General features: G+C 30.2%; 4 protein-coding genes and 1 long non-coding RNA gene across 9 annotated transcripts; 2 read left to right on the forward strand and 3 right to left on the reverse strand.

Annotated features, from left to right (window-relative positions):
- Window positions 1-981: 981 nt before the first annotated feature.
- Window positions 982-3553, forward strand: LOC128194993 (uncharacterized). Of its 5 annotated transcripts, XR_008246499.1 has the most exons (5): window positions 982-1162; window positions 1311-1382; window positions 1553-1972; window positions 2735-3134; window positions 3293-3550. It is a non-coding gene; the product is annotated as an uncharacterized LOC128194993 (long non-coding RNA). The 5 variants fall into 5 exon arrangements; XR_008246501.1 differs by having other exon boundaries at window positions 984-1162; window positions 1553-1951; window positions 2735-3553; XR_008246498.1 differs by having other exon boundaries at window positions 984-1162; window positions 2735-3552.
- Window positions 3554-5286: 1733 nt separating this feature from the next.
- LOC108342769 (tubby-like F-box protein 3) lies at window positions 5287-7896 on the forward strand. Its single transcript, XM_052871709.1, has 5 exons — window positions 5287-5714; window positions 6121-6208; window positions 6412-6541; window positions 6631-6810; window positions 6994-7896. Exons 1-5 carry the CDS (start codon window positions 5496-5498, stop codon window positions 7457-7459), a joined length of 1083 nt encoding a protein of 360 aa, XP_052727669.1. The 5' UTR covers window positions 5287-5495; the 3' UTR covers window positions 7460-7896.
- Window positions 7897-9233: 1337 nt separating this feature from the next.
- LOC108342776 (sodium/hydrogen exchanger 1) lies at window positions 9234-11969 on the reverse strand (the record flags this gene model as incomplete). Its single annotated transcript, XM_052867685.1, is given in 13 exon segments — window positions 9234-9672; window positions 10151-10213; window positions 10296-10434; window positions 10514-10615; window positions 10707-10807; window positions 10887-10953; window positions 11068-11123; window positions 11216-11253; window positions 11256-11409; window positions 11498-11544; window positions 11656-11715; window positions 11832-11849; window positions 11852-11969. Coding segments are annotated over 13 exon segments (1128 nt in total), but the record flags the coding sequence as incomplete, so codon positions are not given.
- Window positions 11970-12165: 196 nt separating this feature from the next.
- Window positions 12166-13578, reverse strand: LOC108342759 (uncharacterized). Its single transcript, XM_017580555.2, has 2 exons — window positions 13494-13578; window positions 12166-13383 (listed from the first exon to the last, which is right to left on the reverse strand). The coding sequence occupies exon 2, from the start codon at window positions 13352-13354 to the stop codon at window positions 12293-12295; it is 1062 nt and encodes a 353-aa protein (XP_017436044.2). The 5' UTR covers window positions 13355-13383; window positions 13494-13578; the 3' UTR covers window positions 12166-12292.
- Window positions 13579-17927: 4349 nt separating this feature from the next.
- LOC108342786 (uncharacterized) lies at window positions 17928-18804 on the reverse strand. The gene is made up of 2 exons (XM_017580589.2): window positions 18725-18804; window positions 17928-18614 (listed from the first exon to the last, which is right to left on the reverse strand). The coding sequence occupies exon 2, from the start codon at window positions 18583-18585 to the stop codon at window positions 18136-18138; it is 450 nt and encodes a 149-aa protein (XP_017436078.1). The 5' UTR covers window positions 18586-18614; window positions 18725-18804; the 3' UTR covers window positions 17928-18135.
- Between the last annotated feature and the right edge of the window lie 2641 nt (window positions 18805-21445).

The following is a 21445-nucleotide window of genomic DNA, read 5'->3' on the forward strand; positions in this document are numbered from 1 at the left end:
TATTTTCCTTTTTATGAAATGAAAAAATTGGATGAACCTCGTAAAAAAACTTAGTTGGTGTGAAATTAGGCATTTTTTTCCTTACATTTAAGTTCAAAAAGTAGTACATAATTAATTTTTTTATCATGTAATTAATTATAAATGTCTTATTTTAAAATTTACCTTTAGGAAGTAGACATGCATGTAATGAAACGCTTAACACAATAACTGATATTAACATTTTACCCAAAAGAAGAGAGTCTATTCGTTCTATATACTTAAAGTTTACAATAATAAAGGGTTATGAATATTAAATATATTACAATAAAATTCCATTAGAAAATAATATTTTTATATAAACATTATTTGTTTACATTTATAATAAATAATTTATATCGTGATAATTTTTTTTATTAATTATTATTTTTAATTCAAAAATTAAAATCATAATTTCAAATATATTGAACTTTTATTTATTTTTAAATAGTTATATTATTGATATAAACTGATTACTGATTTTGAAAACTCAATTTTATTTATCCATGATATTAAAATCAATATTTTATTCAACGAATCCAGAGCCAGTCTCTTGAACTAATGATTTTGTTCATATTGATATAGCATGATAGAGAAGTTAATTTGTGTAATTAATATCAAAAGTTCTTGGATTGACTTTTCCTTGAAAGAAATAAAAGAATGTCTCTCTGTCCTTTTCAACGGTTAAAAATAAATAAATCTTAAGTAATTTTACATATATTTATATAAAAAATTGATATATTGAGATGTTTAAAATATTTTTTTACTTTTACCCAAGTACGTAATATTTTTATTTTACTATTAATAAAATAATTTGTTTGTTACTTTCGTTTTCTGTCCTAACTTATAAGGACATGTAATTATATATAAATATAGAAGCATATATTAAATAAGAAAGAAAAAAAATTAAATTAAAGGGGAGATTTTTCCTTTATTTTATTAACGTATAAACCAGATCAACTTTACCAAACTTTGTACATTTTCTTTAAAGTCATATTCTTTCTCTAAAACTTCAGCCCTAACTTTCTCTGCCTTCTCTTTAGCAAATCTTGAAATTTGATCGGTGCATTGTCATTTAGGTGGTGATTCTGCGTTCACGGAGTCGAGAGCTTCGACTTGAACCGATCGGTTTCGCGTTCTATAGCGGGTAAGTGGTTTTGCCCTTTTCCTCCACTGTTCTTGAAATTAGGGCATGCGATTTTGCTCTTGCATGTGCCTTGTGTATTCTTCTTTTCATTCCTTGCCCTATTCTAACTCTAAGAGTTGTTGGCTGTCACCAATGCGGTGATCTGTAGATCCTGTTTGGTTCTCCGCTGTGTGGGGTCCTGTTTAAAGTATTCTAGCAAGTTGTACTGCTCAACTTCTAGGTAAGGGGAGCTAATTATTTTTGTATGAATTTATTTTATACAAATATATGCAGGTTGAATGTTGAACTGGTGTGTTCTTGTGAAACTTTTCTAAGATGTTAATTTTTATTGGATAATTATAACTGAGACTGTGGAATTGTGCTTAAATAATTTATGCTTTGGTGTGCCAGTTATCGTGCCCACGGTAAACGCTGGGTAGCCAAGTGCGGAGCGGATAACTGCTGAAAGCATCTAAGTAGGAAACCCACCCCAAGATGAGTGCTCTCCTATTCCGACTTCCCCAGAGCCTCCGGTAGCACAGCCGAGACAGCGATGGGTTCTCTGCCCCAGCGGGGATGGAGCGAAAGAAGTTTTGAGAATTCAAGAGAAGGTCACGGCGAGACGAGCTGTTTCTAATTAATGATAGGTGTCAAGTGGAAGTGCAGTGATGTATGCAGCTGAGGCATCCTAACAGACCGTTAGACTTGAACCTTGTTCCTACATGATCCGATCAATTCGATCAGGCACTAGTCATCCATTTTCATTGTTCAACTCTTTGACAACATGAAAAAACCCAAAACGTTGAACTGGTACATGTGGCAATTATGTTTGTAAGTGTCTCTGTTGAAATTAATCTGTTTTGGTTGAAATTGTTCTGGTTAGAGGGTTTGGAGCAAGGGCTCTGTGATAGCATGTATATGGGCAGGTACTGTTTAAGGTTACTGTGAGGGGAAGGGTGATATATATAATTGGGTATTTGATGTCTAGAACACTGTAGGACAGTTTTAATAACTTAGATAATTAAATCATAACTTGTTAAAAGCCTTTCTTTGTTGGTAGGATAGAGGGGACTTAAAAACCTGAGTTGGCACATCCCTGATCATAGAGCAGCCCTGGCCTGGTCCAGTACGTTGTGACTAGTCATATGTGCTAGCGCCGAAGGTGAGTCTGATGCGTTCAGACATCTGAACCCTCTCCGATGACCAATTGGGGGAAAGTAAGATCTCTACTATGATGAAAATTAGACAAGTAGTTTACCAAATAAGAACCATGATATATATATATATATATATATATATATATATATATTATATTAACATATGAAACGTATGATATAAATTGTTATCATAATATATATGTATGTATATTATTAAATGTTATGAAAATATAAGTTAGGAAAACATGATATATATAAGTTAGGAAAACATGATATATATTATATTAACATATGATATAAATTGTTATCATAATATATATATATATATATATATATATATATATATATATATATATGAACGTAAACTGGTGCATGGAGGGGATCTTACTCATTTTTCTTCTTCTGTTTGGATTGATTGATGTTGTTTGACTGCCAGGATGTATGTATGGTGTTGTTGAGTGGTTGTAAAGCATATGAATGTGAACTACAATGATGTAATTGAGTATGAAGTGGACATCTCAGGGTGAGATGATTGAAAGTGATGTATGGGGTGTTGTTGTTGTTTTGTATAACTGTATGGAGCTTTGAACTGGTATGTCTATCCCTACACTCGAAGCACTGTTCATGCTCAAATAGAAGAGAGCAGTGTAAGTGGTGAGAGTAGAGGGAGGTTCTCGTCTATAGTCTTAGAGTTTAGACATAGACAGATGGGGGATTTACCTTGCATAGTGTTGGGGAGTGCCAGCTGAACTACGCAAGTGCAAAGACGACCAATAGTTCGACAGTTATACCAATCCGAATGAGTCGTGTGAGTGTTGGAGTCATGGTTTAAAGTGGTATGTCTTGATTGTTCTTTATATGTAGCTAAGCACGATGATATTTATTGATTGAACTATATGATTACTGCTTGTTTATCTAGCTCACCCTTGCTTCTTTGTTGTGTGTTGCTTGTGTATGTTTTCCTTTGCGATGATCATCCACTTGATGAGAGCAGATGTTGTTGAGGAGGTTCCCTTGGAGCAAGAGTTGGAGGATGCTGATGATGCAGTATAATATTTTTAGGATTTCTAAATTTAAGTTGGTGTTATTTTGAAGGACTCTAAACTGTTTAAGTTTTAAGTTCTGTCCTTTTGTGGATGACTGTAATATCAGCTACTGAACTACTATTCTACTCTGACTGTTCTCTTTATTGGAATGTGGACGCCTAAGTTATATGATTGTGGTTATTATATATTTGGGATGCCACATAACTCATAAATGAATTTGTATATTTTTTTTCTTCAATTTCTTTTAAGATAATAGTCAACTTGTTCTTGAAGAAATAATTTTAATTCATAAACTAAAAAAAATGAAAGAGAAAATGAATGAGTTTATCAACAATTATGAAATGAAAAAAAAGAATAATTATTATATTATTCAGTTAAGATAAAAATAAAGCACAAAATAACTAAACTAAAATAAAAAATATTTTAAACATTCAATTGAACAATTTTTTTAATATGAACTTAATAAAAAAATATTTAAATTGGTTAGATACTTAAAACTTAATTAAATCAAAATAATATTAATATTTTTTACATTCTATTTTTAAAAAAATCTGTTTTAATTTAATTAAAATATAAAAAAAGAATTATGACAACAAAAGTTCAAATTCAAATAATATTCAAATTATTGAATGTTGAATTCAACCTGTTACACTAATCTCTATATCAAGTTAAATTAATCTCTATCAAAATAAACTCTACCTACATATACAACACATTATTTCTATTTTAACACCTTCGTTTAATTAACCAGAAATATTGAACGTGTCCAATTTTAGGATGACTTAACAAGAAAAGATAAAACAAATGGTAATAATTACAACAATTTTTGTTAGTAAATTCTAAAGAATACAACATCATGATTCCTAGTGTAAATTATAATAGAATTATGATGCCCTTAACAATGTATTTTTATACAGTCATTCACTTCAGTATATAATGAATTTAGATAAATAATTAAGTGAGAAAAATAAATATTTTATTTTCAGTATCATAGTAATAACAATCAACATTATAGTTGTAGCATACAAATTTTAATTTTATTAATTTTATTTAAATTTTGTTAATGATTGAGAAAATTGATTAGCAATCATGTTTATAGTTAGACATTAAATATAAACATATTTTCAAATAAATGAAACTAAATTATTTCTCAGAGATTTTTTCTGAAAATAAGATGAAAAGGGCATAACACGTTATCATCATAGAAGTTGAATGAGAAGATTTTTGGAGAAAATTATGCACGATAGAAACAATTCATAATTTTGAGTTTTCAATATCATACTTATGCTTATGCAGAATAATTATATACCAATGTAGTTGATCAGAGAATATTTTTATTATTATGGAGAGAGAGTGATATAAACATAGAGTGTCCATTACTATTCATTTTCACTGTTGCAATATTGTTCTTATGAATTTTTTTCATTACATTTTTGGATTCTAATTCATTTATCATATATTCATTTCAATGTTCAATTATTAAATCTAACAAAGTAATGATGTTATTTTTCTTATCAATGGTGTGAAAGAAAAGACATTAAATCTTATCACCACTTATATATATAAATCTTATATTGACTTCCATGTAGATATTTTGGTGGTGCAATGTCTCTTGTAGTTTGAGATTCATTTTCTTGGTTCATTAAACTAAACCCAAATTTTCCAAAATTTATTTTTGAATTATTTTGAAATAGTATTAATCAACATCCTATCTCAAAGCATATTTTCTAATCTCTAGCATTCAATTAAATTAAAATAATTTTATTTTTGAAAATTTTAATTTGAGTTTTAGTTTAATTTAATTTAGAGTAACCTAAAAGCAGATTAAATTTGGAAAAAACTGGAATTGTGCTCTAGCTCGATCCAAATCTTGTATTATCCTTGGTATCTAATCAATCCACGAGACTTGCTTTTGTCAACAGTTTTACCTTTTTCTTTGTGTTTTCTCTTTCTTTAACTAACAATAACTGGTAACCCTCTTGTCACATTCTGGAATAGACCAAACCAAAAAGGATTCGAGTTTTTCTCCACCAAAAAGATATTTCTGTAGAAAAATGACACTCCTCCCTCCTTAATCAACGGTCAAGCAATACGCTGACCCATCATTGAAGTTGGAGTCTTTCCCCAAAAGGGGTGTGTGTGGTGCCTTCCATGGATGAAGGGTTGGAGCAGAGTTGGTGGGCCAACATGCCCCATGAGCTTCTCAGAGAGGTCCTCCTCCGAATTGAGTCGTCGGAGGCCAAGTGGCCACGGCGGAGAAGCGTGGTGGCTTGCGCCGGAGTCTGCCGTACCTGGAGGCTGATCATCAAGGAGATTGTCAAGCCACCTCAACTCTCTTCCAACATAACATTCCCCATCTCTCTCAAACAGGTTACTGTACATGCTCTCCTTTCAAATTTCCTCAATTTCAGTTAGATGGGCTTTACTCTTCAACCTTTATTTATTTTCTTCAGGATTCACCATACTTGATCCAGAACCACTTCAAGTACTAGCTAATAAATATTCGTGTATTTAGTTTCACCATAAGGAAATCATTCTAGTTCATTAATTCATTATATTAAAGCAGCATTAGTTAGTTTTAGGTTAGATCGAATTTTTTTATTGAGATTTGCAGCTAGACATGTGTGGTTATATAAGAAATTTAAGATACAAAGAGCACATTTGTTTAGTGATTTATGAGTTGGATTTTTGAAATTAGACTTTTGTCTTTCTTGTGTTGTTATTTTTAAGTTGCACTGCTTTAACATAACCTGAGTTGGTAAATACATTTTGGCAGCCTGGCCCAAGGGAACATCTACTTCAGTGCTTCATTAGGCGCGATAATGGCACACAGACATATTACCTGTTTCTCAGTTTATCTAGTGGTTAGTGATTGGTCAATAGTCGAGCTTATTCTTGATTCCCTTGTGCAAAATTCTTAGTTAGTTTTGGAGGATAATATAATGTTTCTTTCTTGTTCTTTCTCAGTTCATTGTTTAATGTTGTCCTCCAAACTAACTTGGTTATATTTCAGATTCTCTGTGTTTTATTGTATGTTCCTTTTGGCTACTATCTTTTTCATTTGCAGCACTAGCTGATGATGGGAAATTCCTTTTAGCCGCGCGAAAGTTCAGACGCCCAACCTGCACAGATTATATTATCTCCCTGGATGCGGATTATATGTCCAGGGAAAGCAATGCCTACATAGGGAAATTGAGGTGCACTTTCAATTAGGCGCTGTTTCTATTGTTGTTCTTTTTAGTTTCCAAGGGTGAAGACTAACCCATTTTCCTTCACATTTGGTAAGATCAAATTTTTTGGGAACCAAGTTCACAGTGTACGATGTCCAACTGCCTCATTCAAGGGCAAATATGGCAAAAAGTTGCTCCACTAAGCTCGTGAATCCGAAACAAGTTTCACCCAAGGTCCCTACAGGCAACTACCCAGTTGCCCATATCTCATATGAATTGAATGTATTAGGCTCCAGGTAAAGCTTTTTTTTTTTTTTTTTGCAATTATACACTTCTATGATTGTCCTTCATGTTTTTCTTTTGCTTGACAAACCCATAATGATTTGAGTTGTGGATATTTCTGCTGAAAGCATATCACCTAACTGAATTTTTCTTATGTACACGCTAAACAATACTTACGACATGTTCATGGCAAGCAGGGGGCCCAGGAGAATGCATTGTGTCATAGATAGCATTCCTGCTTCTGCTATTGAACCAGAACGGGTAGCTCCTTCACAGACCAGTTATTCTGTTAGTAACTTAGGTACTTCATTCCCATTTTTTCAGACAAACTCAACTCATATGGAAAACTCCATATCTGGAGAGCAGAACAATAAAAGAGATGACGTTCTAGTGTTGAGAAATAAGGCTGCCAGGTGGCATGAGCAGATGCAGTGTTGGTGCTTAAACTTTCATGGGCGAGTGACAGTTGCTTCAGTTAAAAACTTTCAGCTGGCTGCTTTGCCAGTAAATGGACATGCTGAACCACAAGAGGATGATGTCATCCTCCAATTTGGAAAAGTTGGGAAGGACTTGTTTACAATGGATTACCGGTACCCTATCTCAGCATTTCAGGCATTTGCAATCTGCCTCAGCAGCTTTGCTACCACGGTTGCTTGCGAATGATGCATGTTTGAAGCATCTTTGAACAGGTATTCATCTCCAAGCTCAACATTCTAAAATCAGAACATAGCTTGGACAAGAAATGGATAAAGAGAAAGCTAGAGAAGGTAGAGGGTGTTTGCAGCAGCCTAACTGGTAGCAATTGTTAGCTCTCTTTTTTTCTTCCTTCTATTGATCATGTGACCATACTGTTTCTGTGTAAAGTGGGTTTCAGCTATGTTGATAAATTTGCTTATTCAAAGCCTTAGCGGTCCATTTAGATATTATGTTAATTCTGTGTAGTCTTTTTTATTGTAACTGTCATATTTGCTTCTTTGATCATGTTGGCTTTCATTCAAGCGTGACCTTTAGCAGTGTGGTTAAGCGGATGTGAACGGTTGTTTGTCTTTCAGAGATAATTTTTTGACTCATTTGTATAACATCTTCAATATTTGTATCTAGTTCCCTGTTGTGTGCGTATATGTTTTATTCTTTCATAGCTTTACCTTTCATTTGTTTCTAATTTCCTACAAGTGCAAAAGACATGTTCTTTAACATTATCCAAAAAGTATCTCTTCCGTTTCGCAGTTTTCCTCCGATTAAATAATGGACATTTGCCCACATGTCTGTAATTAACAATTAAAGTTTGCTTAATCTTTTTACTATTTACAGCAATAATTAAACCGTGTTTCTAAGATTGCATATATACCTTGTTATGTAAAAGATATTACTTTTTTACTTAATGCTAAAAATAAGGGATATTATTACTGCATTATAAAGAATTTTTTTATAGCAAATGTCTTCGCAAATTACACAACTTGGTGCTATCAAATTAGCATTCCTTTTTTATAGCACGATCTAGTGCCAGGAAAAGAAAACTGGATTGCGTATGCTAAATTGTTTAAGAAATGATCTAGTTGATGAAAATGATTCATTGGGAAACAAAATAGAACAAAAATTTGTAGGAGTAAAGAAGTTGCCCCCTGGTATTTGCTTTATTTCCCCCCTGGCTAAGAACAGATTTATAAAAATATATAAATTTCCAATAAGACAAGAAGCACGGACCTTACTGTCGTAGTAATACAATTATCCTAGTAACTAACTTTACCTCATCATGGCTTCCTTCCTTGGCTATTGCATATTTATTTGCTTTGCTTTTTACGTCGGAAAAAGAAAGAAAAGCTGGTCATTCACATTGCAAGTGAACACAATGCAATCAATAGCTATCGCAATAGAGAAATAAAAACACCACAATAACAAAAATATAACAATATTACATGCATTACATCTAAGTTGGTTGATTGCTTTAACATGCATCTTATTGTCAAAGGAGACGGTTGGCTTGAATCGTACTTTCTCTGCTGGTTTGGTTCTTAGTCATTGGTGATAAATGCGTACTTTATTACGCTCTTTGGTCCCGTTTGGACCTTTTGTTTGTGCTAACTTGAAACTTTGTCGGGTTCTCAAAAACCATGTAAAAAAATATATTTTGTAAATGATGTGAAAATGAATATATGGTTAACTAATTAAAATTAAAGTAAATGAGAGAAAAAATGTAAAATTGTGTGGTGCAGGGCAATGGCATAGGATATATATATATATATATATATATATATATATATATATATATATATATATATATATATATATATATATATATATATATATATATATATATAGGAAATTTTGTGAGCCACAGTGATTGATGGGAAAAAATCGTAAAAAATGTGAAGTAAGCAAGAGTGTGATTGGTTTACATTATGGTAACCCAGTGAGTATTTTATTGGCAAAGGACAGGTAGAAGAAAACAAGGTGGTTAAGATAGGTGAGCATAAATTGACCTTAGGCCTTTTAAATTGCCCCCTCCAATTATATATGTGTGTTACATAAATGATGAGATAGATTAGGCAGCAACATTTCCCAAAACTGAGAAAATTTGGTTAGTTGGACATGGAATCAAAATTGTACCTAGTACTGAGGTAACATGATTGGGAACCTGCAAACAACTATGTTTAGTTGTTGTTTGTCTGCTATCACAGAATGAACTTCACATTTCTATACACTCCACGATATTAATTTGGGGTGCCACCATTGGTCCTTGATGAATCCTCTCTTCCACTGCCAAGAAGTGGCACTGTGAATGATTTTGGCGTCGATGGTGGGGACGCAAAGCTCATCGCATGCTTTGACGAAGGAAGCAATAGCCTTACAAGTGGCTTCGTCATCAACCCAAATGCCTGCACATCATTTCAAAACCATTATACATCGCTTTTTCATACTCCATTTTATCATTGGGGAATCACACCTATCAAACAACACTTTCCTTTTCATTACAAGAAAAATGACACTTCTCCAAATCCACCAAGAAACTATGTTTTCTCATGTTCAACCATTGGGGACTCCTACCAAACTGGACAACCATCATTTCATTATTTGTTTATTTCCATGGTCCTAATCTACTACTCCATTGAAAAACTCTAACTCACAGATTAACTAACTAGTACCAGATAAAAGTGTTAATTTTAGACTATGTACTAATTTAACTTTCTCAAGCAACCAATGTTCTGATCAAGAGAAGATTAGCGTCTAACCAATGTGCTGAAGAAAACAACAGTGATGGTACTAGTGATCATGATGGCATTATTTAGTAAAAAAGACCCAACAACTTAGCCATAGAGGAGAAGAATTGAAAGCAATGAAGTTTGATTCCTTCACCTGATTGTAAGCAAGTGCGATAGAAACTGCTCCACGCATGAGACCAGCCCACCAAATTGTTACCTGAGAAACAAAATCACGACAAGAATGTTAAACTCCTCAGTTATCAACACCCTGACAAGGAAATCAAAAGGAAACCACATACTTGTTGCTTTAACTCAATTTTCTCAGATTGAGACTTCTTAAACAAGTTGGATAAGAAGGACAGAGGGAAAACAAATGCAGCTCTTCCCACTAGAATAAGTGCCAACAGCAACGAACTGACCCCAATAGATTTTCTTGGGCTAATGAAGAGATCACAATGTCAATTTCACTCTTGACAGAAGTTTCAAGCAAGTTTGATCTCATCCAGAAATTTTTTACCTTTCACTTACGATTCGCCACTTCTCTATATCTAATGCGTCCATCCCCACATAGAGGAAGATGAAGATTTCAGCATTGAATGACAAAGTGGAAAAAACATGCCTGCAACAGGGAAATTAAAAACAGTGAAAAGTAATATCATTAGAAACAATATTGTAATTGTCTGATGTGTTGAAGAATTAATTTCACGTACTTTGTTGACACCCTTGAACTTTCAGTTACATTATGCCACGTGTAGTGAGACATCACGATTCCGCAGAAGAAAACAGTCAGAATGGCACTCAAAGAAAACAGCTGCCAAAAAAATAAATTAGTTAGCATTGGAATTATTTATGCTAAAAGGGTGATGAAAAGTTTCAGAGAAAAACATTACTTCAGCCAGCATATATGAAAGATATGCCATGAGTACCATGAGAGCAACCTCACGGTCTGTAGAATGTCTAACAGTTGTCATGAAAATCAATTAGAGAATGATCGCCAACAATTTTGTGTGAGATATTTCATTGCAGGGGTGAAGCATATTGCAAAATAGTGGAATATATATTAGAACGAACCTTATTAGCTTGTCAAAATAGAGTTTTTTTATTATGTAAGCACTAAGCAATCCAGCCTGAAAAACGAAAAGAAACACCAATGATCCCAAGCAAACGGTAGCATCAGAAAAAAAGAGGGGACATGTTAGAAAGTGACAGGAAAACTTACAAAGATTCCCAACACAGTGCTTGCAATGAATAGATATAAAAATTTCCTATTAACTGTAAGGCAGTATTTGAGTCAATGTGAGAGAGGTCAAAATTTTGAATTGCTTTGAAGAGCACTACAGAGGTAGCATTATTGACTACTCCTTCCCCAAAGACCAGGCTATATAGTAAAGGAGTCTCATCCTGATTAAGAACCTGAAGCATACAAATACATATGATCATTTTCAGTGTATGTAAGGGGAAAGAAAGAAAGTTTACAGTGTTTCTTCAGACATTTATATACCTGCAACGTGCAAACTGAATCTGTTGCTGAAAATATTACTCCAATTGCTGCATTCAGTTGACTCAGGTAAGTAGAGATAGGAGGATATAGGAAATGTTTTAAGTTTGCAGTTAATTCCAAAAAAAGTATTGCAAAGGGAGGAGGAAATTTAAGCACACCAAGAAAATCTCCAATCTTGAGGGAATCGATATTCAACTTCTGAAAAAAATGTATGGCACCTATTCAAATCAATAAAACTTATAAACAAATTTGGACAACACAACCAAATATGATTTGATGTAACTTTGTAATGTAATTTGTCGTAAAAGAAGAATCAGTGGATGACTTCAATTACTCAGTGATATGATGCAGATATCAAAGTACCAACTGCACCAAAGAGCATAATAGTCATAAAGTTGCGGAAAAATTGTTTCTTCTTCACTCGAAACCTGGAACGGTTAAAGAATAAAAGAGCAATTGAAATTGCAGTGAGTCATTTAATCAAATTCATTCAGATTAAAGCATCAGTTCAGTGATACATGTATTGGTTTCCTCAACTACAATGATCTTAAATTCCTATCCAAAGGAGACATGTCTGAATTGAACACAAATTTGAGACCAAACCCCGTACACTAAGGGTCTTCGACAGCATTTAGTTACAAGAGCCAGCAAATATGGTAATGGTATCATAATAGAAAATAAAATAGGTTTCATTTCAAGAAATGTGATCAAGCATACAGGTAAACCTTTTTCCAGTCCTTGAATTGTCATAACAATGTAAAGAAAAGGTACAAATCAATAAACTTCAAAATCATGTTAGGTGACACCACCCTCATTCATAAAACCTTCTTTGCGACCTTCGAAACCTGGTCGCATAAGCTTTTTCTCTCTTTTGGCAATCTTTCGCATTTTCTTCTCATGAATCCTGGCAGATATATTCTCCGACCTTTTCTTCTGTTTCTCCGCCTTCAATTGGTCCCTTGTTTGAATTCTATCTTTCCATTTCTCTGAATTCTTCTGCTGCTTCTTCTTCTCCTTATTAATGCTTTTCTTTAGCAGTTTGGGATCATCGTGAACCTTAACCCCTGATGCTCTATCCATTGCTGCTTTCCACGATTGCTTCTTGGCAAATACTTCAGCCTTCTCAGGATCATTCTTTTTCACTTCCTCCAACTTCTTAGCCCTTTCAAGTTCCTTATGCTTTGAAAGTTTCCTCTTCTTCTTTCCTAGCATTTCTTCATTCTGAAGTTTGACATGGCCAAACACAAGCTCCTTGGAAGCCTCTGCAGCATCTTTCTTCACTCTCTCCGCCAACTCACCACTCACATTGTCACCCTTCTCAGTTTCATCATCCCTCTTACGTTTATTGTCCTTATATCCTCTCTTAGCGTTCCTTTCTTCCCTCTTCTTCTCCGCGTTCCCAAGGTTACGACCTGCCCGAAACTCTTCAAGTTTGCGATGAAGCCTTTGCCGAAGCTCTTCATAAGTCACAGACCGATCATCTCCTCCCAATCCAGACACAAGAGGTTTAGCCACTGCTGCCACCTGCACTCCATCACTGTCATCCACCTTTTCTTTTCCCAAACTTTCCTTGAGAAGGTCAAGGGTAGTCGCAGAGGATTTGTCGGGATCCAAACGGTCCCTTCGAGACTTCTTGATATTCTCCTTAGTCTCTTTCTTCGCCTCAGCCTTTGAGGCCTTGCTGAGACCCTGAAACCATGGCTTCTCCTTATCATCAGTAGGCAGATAAAACTTGGCGGGAATCAACTCAATCAACTTGTCAAAGAAAAGGGTATGCTCGTGGATCACACGCCCCAAATCTTCAACAACTTCATCACTCTCTGCCGCAACACTACCCTTTCGTTTTTGGTTCTTCATCTTCGTCAGTTCCTCCGTAACCCTAAAGCCTATACAGCATAAAAATGCGTTCAACTAAACTGAATTGGAAAACAAAAATAAATAAAAAACGGCCTCAACCAGACTGAAATCAGAAACAACAAAAATGCATAGAACTCACCTTGGTGCAGATTGTGTCCTCAAATTAGGGTTATGGGACTGGATTGAATGTTAGTACCTTTTCATATTTATATTATATGGTTTGCCATGTATAAAATATTTTATTTATAATAAAATAAATATAAAATATAAAGAAAAATAATAACAAATTAAATAAAAATAATATATATATATTATATATTATATATATATATATAATATATTTAATTGTTTGTTTAGTTTTGTAGAAGAAGATTTTAGGTTTTTAATTTATTATAAATCAATTCAAAATTTTGACACATATATAAAGAAAAAAATCATGTAAATTGAGCGTGGCTGCTGCACGTTCTAGAAGCTTTTTCTTTCCTTCTTGATTTTTTGGTGGGTCATGTAGAAGAAGCAATTGTGGAATACTGTATTCTTTTTCTTAATTTTATCAACATACTTCGATTATTTTTTATATTAATAATTTGTTTGAGATAGCTTTATGTGAAACATGGAAAACATAACTAAAGCTTGTAATTATCTTATAATTTTCTATGGGTCTTAAAATATCTTAAAAAAAACAAAAGAAAGTGAAAAAGAGTAAAAGGATCTCCTTTTTCTTCTTTCAAATTTTCTTTTCTTTTCGTTGTTTCATTAATTTACACAAAAGCATTTACCTGTAATGTCTGCCATGTATGAATTTGAAATTGGACCATGAAAAAGGAAGCAAATGGAATTCAATTATGGGTTCTACAAATGAAGAACATTAATTGAGGAATGTCGTGTGGATAACGTCACAATGGGATAAGTTTTAAGTTTGAAGTTGTAGAGATCTTCCATATATAAGCAAAAGTTTTTTACAACGTAATGCAGTTTCTCTAATCTCTAACCTTTCTATGACCTTTTTAATATTGATAAGCGACCATGTTGAACAATGGTTAGACAAATGATACAACATGGTCGGTTTACCGAAAAAATATTCACAAAATATATTGATTTGATTGTAATTTGTTCGAATATGAAAGACGAAAATTCATTAGCAAATGAGAGCATCATATATTGGAGTTATAATTAACATGAATACTGAAAATGAATTCTAAGTAAGACCAAATAACAATATGATACAAAAAAAATATAATGAAATAGAAATGCAAATAAGTTTTAATTACAATATTTCAGCTTTCAAATGTCTTGTTAAATATAATATGATTTTTAAGAGATGAAATGGAAAATTATATAAAAATAATAATAAAATTATAATTTCATTGAAATGATGAAAAAATTTGATGTAATAATACAATTAATGTCATATTAATCACTTCAAAAGGTTTTATATACAAACACAAAACAGTACTATTCTATAACCATTGATATGTTTTATTAACATATTTTTTCATTATAAAATGCAAATTATCATTTGTACATTAAAAAATAGTTTTTATTATAAATTTGAGTCGTGCTTTATTTATCATAGATTTTATTTATATGATAAAATAACATTTATTCTATGTAACTGGCATGCTATTTTTTTTTTAAATTTCAATTGTCCTATTTAAGTTTTCAGATAATTTTTTTGTTACTAATAAATATTTTATTTTTATCAAACAAATAATGAAAACAAAATAATAATAATAAATGTAATCACAATATAGATTTCATTAAATCACAAAATACCATCTTTGATCCCTATTTTTTTTCCTGAAATAATTTTCATATTTCTATTAGTATTTTTTTTCATAAAGGTAATGATGTGATGGCAAAGTGAATTTTTTAAATCAACATTATATACGACTATATAACACAAACTAGAATATAAAAAGTCATAACCTAGCAATAACTAAAAAAAAGTAATTGTAAGAATTAGAAATAAAAATACTATATTTATAAGAACTAAATATAAAAATCACATATTAAAGGAACTACAAATAAAATATATTATGTTTAAAAAGACAAATTTAAGAATCACACTAAAATTAAATGACAAATAACTTGAAAATTAGAGAAAAATAATTAATATCTATAATGATTTATATGATAACCATTCATATAATGAAAATAGATAATATGATAATTTAATTTAAAAAGTTGCATGCTACTGAGAGACTTTCTTTCTTGTTTGATTATTTTTTTCATTAAATAAATCAATTTTATCTTTAATGTGATTAATTTTTTTCTATCTCATTCAGCATTGACAATAAATATTATTATAAAAAAATTAAATAATATTAAAAAATAAATTTTAAGTCTAATTATTTCATAAAACTAACATATAAGATGAAGTTTGCGTCCACTTTATATACTATATAACGTGAGATCTCCATTACACTCCCTTAAGTTTTTATATATATAAACATATATCGAACATAAAACTAGACATTAATAATTGTCCGAGTGACGCGATGAATCGAACAAACAACAAATATTGTTAGAATAAACTCAAACTCACTGTTCTATATCATGTTAACAGGTGAATTTTAAATTTAGTTCAACCATACAAAATTGACTTGTAAAATAAAATTTGCATCAATTTTATATAATAAGAAACTGTCTTATCTCTATTCAATATAAAATCTCTAACAAACAATTAACTCAATCCATTTTTTTCTTTTACTTAAAAAAATATTTTCTAAGTCTTAATCTTTAATATGTCCTTAAATTATTGTTATTAGTTTAAAGTTTTTAAAATATTTATAGTAACATCTCATTAAGCTCACCAAAACATTTAATTGTGTCTTCAAAATATAAAGGAAAAATAATAGGAGCATTAATCAATATAAAATTATAGTTAAAAATAAATAAAACTTGTTGACAAAGAAAATTTTGTTTCAAGTGAAAATGTTAATATCATAAATGAATAGAAATGTAGTATGAAGAAAAAGTCTACAAATAGGACGTTACCGCTTTCCATAAAACAAGAAAATGAAAGGCACATGTGAGAGAGATAAATCAAATACAGCATTTAAATGAAGGGGTTGGCAAGTATATATGTCCCAAAACTTAGGTAAGATTATGATTTTTGTTATTCAATGTTTTTACTAAATTATACAAACCTTAATTTGAATTTGAATTTTCAAAGATTAAATGAATTATTAAATTCGTAAGTTTATCTACACCATACATTTTTTTTTTATATTTCACACTTTTAAGTTTAGTTTGTTTCAGAAAAATGAATTTGAATGAATTTAAAAAGAAAAAAGAAAATCAATATGAGGTTATTTGGATTAAGAAAAAGATAATGAGAAAAGGAAATAAAGTTTATGAAAAGTTAGTAAGGAATATGTTATTTGATAGATAAAAAATAATTTAAATTTTGAAAATAAGGAGCAAGGACAATTAATTCTCCTTATTTCGTTTTTTCAAAACAAATACGTTGTAAGAGGTATGAAAATCCATTTTTCCTTGCCAAAGAAATAGGAAAGTTGATTCTCCCTCATTCTAAATAATACTATGAAAAACAATTAGAGACTAAATATATATTTTTATTTTAATTAGTGAATAAAATGCATTCACTTCTAGATTAATTGAAGTCAATTTTATACAAGGATGTATTTTATGGATAGTTATATGATGAGGAAACTTATATCTTGTATTATTTTTGAGAGTGAGATTCATTTTTACAAGTGTTTGTGAATCAATCAATTAGGTTATAGTTTTATTATCAAGTAATCTTATGAGAACTAATTAAAAAAATCACATAGTCTAAAAAATAATTGAACATTTTAAAATATAATGACTTATTTAGGCGAAACTCTATTTTACAAAATCATACATGTTTTTCTTTGAAAAATTAATTATTTTTTTATAGTCTAAGATATTTTCCTAGAATTAAACATTTTAGCACAAAATTATTTTCTTTTACGAAAAGCTAAAACTGAATATTATCCTCAATGAGCTTGGTTAAATCATTTATTGAGTTCATCAATATTTATTATCACAAAACAGATTGTGTGTTTGTGAAAAAAAAAAATGAATCTTTTTAACACAAAAATGTGATTTTATGTTGGCTTTCTACACGTTTATTTTTTTGGGCAAGTTCCAAGAAGTGCCCACTTAAGTGGTGTTGCATACACATAATATGTGTGTAACTTTAATTTTTTAAACTTAATTAAAGATCCAACTAAAAATATTTTGAACGAAAATTAGGTATATATATTAGGTAGAATTAAATATATATATATATATATATATATATATATATATATAATTATATATATATATATATATATATATATAAATCGTATGTCATTTTTTTTTCTTGATTATCATATTATTTTTATTTAATAATATACATATTATTTAAATGTTGTTTTTTGATTGAAAGAAAAGTCAAATTTGAAAAAGATGTATACTAATTCTCTTCTCTTAATAATATACAACTACTACCTATCTGTGGTCAAATGGCTGTTTCTTTTTCTCAATTTCACTCGAGAAATACAATACGATACAAAACAGAACAGAACTGCTTGGTATATAGCGAGAAGAGAAATAATTAAATAAAGTATATGATGTATATTATTGACCAAGATGCAAGGTCACACTACGAAAAAAGAAACTGAAACTCACTCTACCATGCCACCATTCTCTCAAATCCCACCTTCTTCTTCTTCTTTTCTTCACCATTCAACCATTGCCGAAACAACTGCTAACACCACCAGCAGAGAGCGTGTTAAGAGAACGAGTCACTCCAATTGTGGGAGCGTTAACATGGAACGTGAAAGAAGGTTACGACCTGCCCGAAACTCTTCAAATTTGCGATGAAGCCTTTGCCGAAGCTCTTCATAAGTCACAGACCGATCATGCACTCCATCACTGTCATCCACCTTTTCTTTTCCCAAACTTTCCTTGAGAAAGTCAAGGGTAGTCGCAGAGGATTTGTCGGGATCCAAACGGTCCCTTCGAGACTTCTTGATATTCTCCTTAGTCTCTTTCTTCGCCTCAGCCTTTGCAACCTTGCTGAGACCCTGAAACCATGGCTTCTCCTTATCATCAGTAGGCAGATAAAACTTGGCGGGAATCAACTCAATCAACTTGTCAAAGAAAAGGGTATGCTTCTGGATCACACGCCCCAAATCTTCAACAACTTCATCACTCTCTGCCGCAACACTACCCTTTCGTTTTTTGTTCTTCATCTTCGTCAGTCCCTCCGTAGCCCTAAAACCTATACAGCATAAAAATGCGTTCAACTAAACTGAATTGGAAAACAAAAATAAATAAAAAACGGCCTCAACCAAACTGAAATCAGAAACAACAAAAATGCATAGAACTCACCTGAGTGAAGATTGTGTCCTCAAATTAGGGTTATGGGACTGGATTGAATGTTAGTACCTTTTCAGTATTTATATGGTTTGTCATGTATGTATAAAATATTTTATTTATAATAAAATAAATATCAACTAAATATAAAATACAAATAAATAATAATAATAATAATAAAATAAAGGTTTAATAGGTTCGGAGGTCCTTATATTTGTGGGTTCGTTTCAATTGGGTCCTCCAATTTTGAAAGCGATCAATTTGGTCCCTAATTTAACAAAATTGAGTCAATAATACCCTTTTCGTTAGATATTAAACATGTGGCATGTTGAGGCATCCTTTTATTTGCAGGTGGCACAGTTTTATTTGAAGGATGCTTCAACATACCACATGTTTAAAAAGTAAATGACGTCCATTGCATTTAACGGAAAGGGTATTATTGACTCAATTTTGTTAAATTAGGGACCAAATTGATCACTTTCAAAATTGGAGGACCCAATTGAAACGAACCACAAATATAGGGACCTCCGAACCTATTAAACCTAAAATAAATATAAAATAAATTAAAAATATAAAGAAAAATAATAACAAATTAAATAAAAATAATATATCTTATATATATATATTTATATATAATATTTAATTGTTTGTTTAGTTTTGTAGAAAAGGATTTTAGGTTTTTAATTTATTATAAATCAATTCAAAATTTCGATGTGCAAGCAATATGTATTTGACTATTTATGTACATGAATATTTCTTATTTTATATTAAAAATTTATAATATTATATGGGAAATTTATCTTAAAAAGTTAATGGATATTATGTCATATATGTGTAATTTTGAAATGTGAGATAATGAAATAATTATTATTTTATATTTATACTATAAATAAAGATTACCTTTACTTTTTAAGACATTAATGTTTTTTAAATAATTTAAATTACCAGAATAATGAGATTAAAAGGTAACTATTAAATTAAATATCATTTAAATAAATTATTACTTGATTTACATATTTTAAAGACTTTCCTCCCTCAGATGTTATAAATGAAATTTAACACTTGATAAAATACAATATATATATTAGTGTAAAAATATATTAAATAATGGTAAGTGAATATGAAGAGCTTAATTATTAACTTAATTTTAATATAAAACATCCAAAAAAGTAGTTAATTCAAATTAAATTTTATGAAATTGATTCAATCGTTTTAACCTAATATTATATAGATGAAGACTAGACTAATTTCCAAGTTAACAAAGTAACATGATTATGGTAAGTTATATTAAGTTGCATTTTCTAAATATATCATTAAAGATTATCTTCTATTAAACATGAAAAAATTACACTAGTTAGAAAATAAAAATAATTATATAAAAAATATCAAAACAATATTTTGCATGATAAAAATAAACAATAAATAAAATTATTAAAAAAATAAAAATAATTAAATATATGTTATAAATAATTTAATACATTATTAAATAAAATCATATAAAAAACAAATATATAATTAAGAGTATAATAGAATAAAAACATTTTAGAGAATAAAACTTTTCAAATATAAAATTAATTAAGCAATTAAAAAAATAAAAATTCTTAAAAAAAATGAATGGAATAAACAAATGTTTAGTTATTATTGAGGCGAGACAAATTCTTTGTTGTGATCATTATTTGAACTATTTTGATCTTATTAAAAAAAAAAATTCTGACGGTCTTAAAAAATTATAAGAGTTTTGTTTTTAATACCTATTTTTATGTTTTTTTAGTCTAATTGTATTTGTGTATGTCAAAATTTATATTTATCAATTCTGTAAGTTTTAAATCTAACATCTTCTAAATTTCATATATGTTTATATTTATTTATATAATTTCATTATGTTTACACCAACTCACTGAAGTTAAAAGTAATACTCATCTTTGTATCTGTGTAATCATAACATTAAATAGTAGCTTGATCACCATATATTCTTGATGTACTTCAGATTAAAATATAAAAAAAAAACAACATTATTATTTTCACCAGTTTACACTTTATGATGGTTTCACCTGTGTTTATATTCAAATTATTAATTTTTTACAACGAAGCACCGTTCTCTTGTTTTTTACTCTATAGTCGGGTTTCTTACAAAAAGTAAACAATTTATAATAAAAATTTACTTTTAGAAGTGGCACTGAAAAGGTTTAAATGACAATTTTACTACAACAAACATAACAAAAATAAAAATAAGAAAAATTATATTAGAAAAAAATACAAACAAACAAAACAAAATAAAAATGAATTAAAACTAGAATAAAGACACTTAGTTGAGTATACTTTATTTTATTTATTTTGCTATATATACATAATAATAAAAACATTGAAAACTTACCAGAAACAGCAATTTTTTCTTTTTGTTGCGTTTGTGTTTTCGAAAACAAAACAGTTTCTTAATCAAATTGAAGTCCAAAATAAAATTCTAATAACATGTTCTTGATACCAAACAATGAGTATTAGGTTTAGTTTTAGTAAATTTTAGACCTAAGTAGGGTGTTCACGTATTTATTAATAAAATTACATGAACAAATATTAATATATATGAAATTTAGAGATAATGTTTTCAATGATAGACCCTACAAGTTGTGAAATTGAAAAAAATAAAGATTATAACTTGCAAAGATGCCATTAGACGAAAAAAATACATAAAAATAAACAACACAAACAATAAAATTTGATCAGTTTTTGGGGATTGCC

Source organism: Vigna angularis, chromosome 1 (assembly GCF_016808095.1).
Source record: "Vigna angularis cultivar LongXiaoDou No.4 chromosome 1, ASM1680809v1, whole genome shotgun sequence".
In the NCBI taxonomy this organism is placed as follows: domain Eukaryota; kingdom Viridiplantae; phylum Streptophyta; class Magnoliopsida; order Fabales; family Fabaceae; genus Vigna; species Vigna angularis.